Here is a 3,505-nt window from a genome sequence, read left to right on the forward strand (position 1 = left end):
TAATGTACTTTTTAATTTTTACCGCATAATTGTACATAATATGTCCTTTCCAAGAAACATTAACAAATCACTTAACGATTTCACTCGGGTTTGTTTATCGTCCATGTTTCACTGGCATATAAGACTATAGGTCGTACCACTGTCTTATATATTCTTATCTTAGTCCTCTTAGATATGTGCTTACTTCTTATTAAGTTGTTAATTCTCGCTTAGGTATTGGAATCTTTTTACTTCTTTGAATTTATACATTTTTCCTTCTGTGATTATTGTCAGGTATTCTGCCGTGTTAACTCAAAAGGGCGTATCTGCTTTAAACTAGTTTGCGAGAAAAATCAGTTTTAGTGGTTTTGATTAGGCAATCGTGATTTTTTAAAAAGTTGTGACTTGTACCATATAGAAGTTAACAAATAGGTCTATACTATCATGTGACAAATTTTGGTAGAGTATTAACTTGGGAAAACAACACTTTTGACAGATTTTGACAGATACGCCTTTTTCACTTAACATGAGGTATATAATTAAGAACGTAACTACATGATTTTTTGAAAATATTTATTGCATTAAACAAATGAACGTTACAATATTAATGTATTAATTTCGTAAGTTATTCTTAATAATTAGGAAAAGTTAAAAAAGTAAACAACAATAATACAGACTAACTAAAATATCATACTCAGTCAAACAAATATTAATGATTAATACTTAATTTTCTACTCCGAACTAGTTATTATATTATATTAATCATCAATTGTGTCCACATTTTCGCTGACAAAAATATTTTTCCAAAATGCAATGCGATTTGGGGGCATTATTTGACCAATTTTAGTGATTATATTCTGTTTTCTTTCCATGGTAATACCTCGTGGTTGAGAGATAGAGAGTGGTTTTGCAATGCCATTTTTTTGGATATTAGCCTTTAAAAAATTGGCACTTATGATTTCTCCTTCAAAACTAGTTTTATAACCAAATGTATGGAAACCTCTGATGAACTGAACTTCCACCATTTGTTGAAGGTACGGACGAGGGACCAACCTTGTTATTTTATATTGAGATGATTCGTCTTTCCAGTTGTAAAAATCATTAAAAGCCATGTCGATAACTTCGACATTACGTGTTGACGTTTTAACCGCATCTACAAAATCAACGAAGTCATAAACTTTACCTTTTCGATTTAATGATTGCTCGACTCTATGGTGAAATGAGTCAGCTGCCATAAATGTATGACCTGACTCAAAATATCTTAGGGTTATTTTCCTAATGTTCAATTCTAATGAGCTTACAGCATACACAAAAAATGTGTACAAGCACCAATTTTTGTTCTGACCGGAACAATTATCCAGCCAAATAACAACTTCTTCGGAATCCCTAATTTTGTTTAAAAATGCATAAAATGTGCTAACAATATCAGCCTTTTTTCTTCCAGAAATAGCTTCATGCCATAGAACAGCAACTGTAGAAGTTTTAGAAGTACCAACTGGAACAAAGCTCTCATTAAAGGCTATCAGTCTAGGAGTAAATATAATTTCTTTGAAAGTATCGCATCTTGGGAGCATAATCACCTACAAAAAATTGTGTAAGGTCAAATATAACAGATATTATTCAAAATAAAATTCATACCTTCTGCAGATCAGCTGTATAAACTCTAGAATCGCCCGACGATCTGGAATCAGCGTAGTACATCTCTCGGGCCTTTATAAATTTTTCTCGATGATTTTTATATGTTTCGCATTCAGGACAAACTAGACCGTCATCTAACACGTGTGAGCTTTCTTTTTTATGAATCTCGTATTTTTCACAAGTAAAACACTCTTCGTTTCCAAGCTTTGCAAATGAAATATTAAGCTCACTAACGATTTGACGATATAAATAATACGAACATTGAATATTGTACTTTGCTTTAAATGATTCATACATTAGTTTTATAGTTATGTCGCTAGGCAAGTATAAACGGTTCGGAGCATGTGCTCGTCTATAATGCGATGTCGTAGGATTAAAGGACTGTATATGACTAATGATTAAATCTCTGTCAAATTTTTTTAAGCTGCCTCCTCGTTTATCTTTGTTAGGTTTAAGCGATAATTGGGAACTCTTTAAAGCTGTTCTAACTGGCTTATCATTTTTTTCATGATGTCCTAAAGTTGTCAGATAAAATACTTTACAAATATTTTGAGGTATTCCTTCTTCATCTTTTAACTGGTAGATAAATGTAAAAGAGCGCCGAGAACTATCTGAATTTCTAGTTGCGCATCTTTTTTTGGGAATCTTTAAAATGGAACTTGAATAAAAAGCTTTCTGTTCCTCGGAGGAAAGATTCCAAAACTGCCTATTTATATCTTGCCGTCGAAGAGTTGAAACTTTATTACTGCAATTTTTCTTGCAAGTAGCCAAACAGCTTCCAGATATTTTGTGTTTATTGACTAACTTTTGCATTTTTATTGAACGTCGTTCACTTAAACTTGCTTCTATTTTTTTCCGTTTTCTTAACTGTCCCTTTTTAGTGTATTTTTTGCTCTCTGATTTGTCTATTGCGCTTTGTATAATACTGTGAATTAAATTATTAAAATAGTTATAATTATTGGTAGTACGATGTTCTTCCGTATCTGTCAATAAGTTGTTTAAATTTAATTCCGAAATAGCTGATGAGCTCGTTGTTGAAGCAGGTTGTAATAGGATATTGCTAATAATATGTATATTTTGGTCGCTAACGTTATTATCTGTGTCCCAAAATTCTTCACTTGAGGAAGATGTTGAAGGAAGGTAGTCTCTATCTCTGTCATCAGACACGTCAGATTCAACATCTGACTGAGCTATATTCGACAGCTCGTTATTTGTTTCTGCGGAATTTAAAGCCAGGTCCACCAACATTTTACCTCGTCCTCTAAATTCTGCTGAAACAAATTTTTTCATCAAGTAATTTGACAAAGCAATAATTATTTTTATAGTTTTTAATAGAACATACATAATATAAATACCTATTTGGTGTTGTGACGTTCCGCCCCTTATAGAATCGATTATTGATGGGAAGATATTATTTAACTATCCAAAATATTATTTAATTATTTTCAGAATTATTTTCTTTCAATGTTTATTCAAATAGAACTTAAACCCATCTCAGAATTTTTAAATGCTTGATGACGTCACATTTAAAACGTGGCAACAGTGGTTTCCCCACTTTGACAGCCAATGCTTAGTAGAGGGGTACGAAGGATTCAGCTGTGAACGTGAGCCTTGGATTGCGATTGTTTCTCGAGTGTTCGGTCTGAATCGTAGTGTGCGGGGTCATTAGACTCAATTATTCACCTCTAATTCTCAGTTCCAAATTGATTAAATATTACAATAAAAGTATAGTGAAGTTATCCAGCAGCAGTGGATTTGAAGAATTTTAGAGCATACTATATCCAATGAGTTCTACCCCGCACCTACCATGAAATCTTAAAGCCACCCTACAACAACACCAAGGCCAGACCACACAGAGAGAAACAATCAATAGGCGACCAGCCTGGAT

The 3,505-nt window shown here is 33.0% G+C and overlaps 1 protein-coding gene across 1 annotated transcript; it reads right to left on the reverse strand.

Moving 5' to 3' along the window:
• Positions 1 to 284: 284 nt before the first annotated feature.
• Positions 285 to 1,570, reverse strand: LOC126884962 (uncharacterized). The gene has a single exon (XM_050651341.1). The coding sequence runs from the start codon at positions 1,551 to 1,553 to the stop codon at positions 738 to 740; it is 816 nt and encodes a 271-aa protein (XP_050507298.1). The 5' UTR covers positions 1,554 to 1,570; the 3' UTR covers positions 285 to 737.
• Positions 1,571 to 3,505: the final 1,935 nt, after the last annotated feature.

This window comes from Diabrotica virgifera, chromosome 5 (assembly GCF_917563875.1).
Source record: "Diabrotica virgifera virgifera chromosome 5, PGI_DIABVI_V3a".
Taxonomy (NCBI): Eukaryota; Metazoa; Arthropoda; class Insecta; order Coleoptera; family Chrysomelidae; genus Diabrotica; species Diabrotica virgifera.

Bases quoted from the DNA above. Each gene is read 5' to 3' on its own strand.
- LOC126884962 (XM_050651341.1), bottom strand. From the start codon at position 1,553: ATGCTCCCAAGATGCGATACTTTCAAAGAAATTATATTTACTCCTAGA.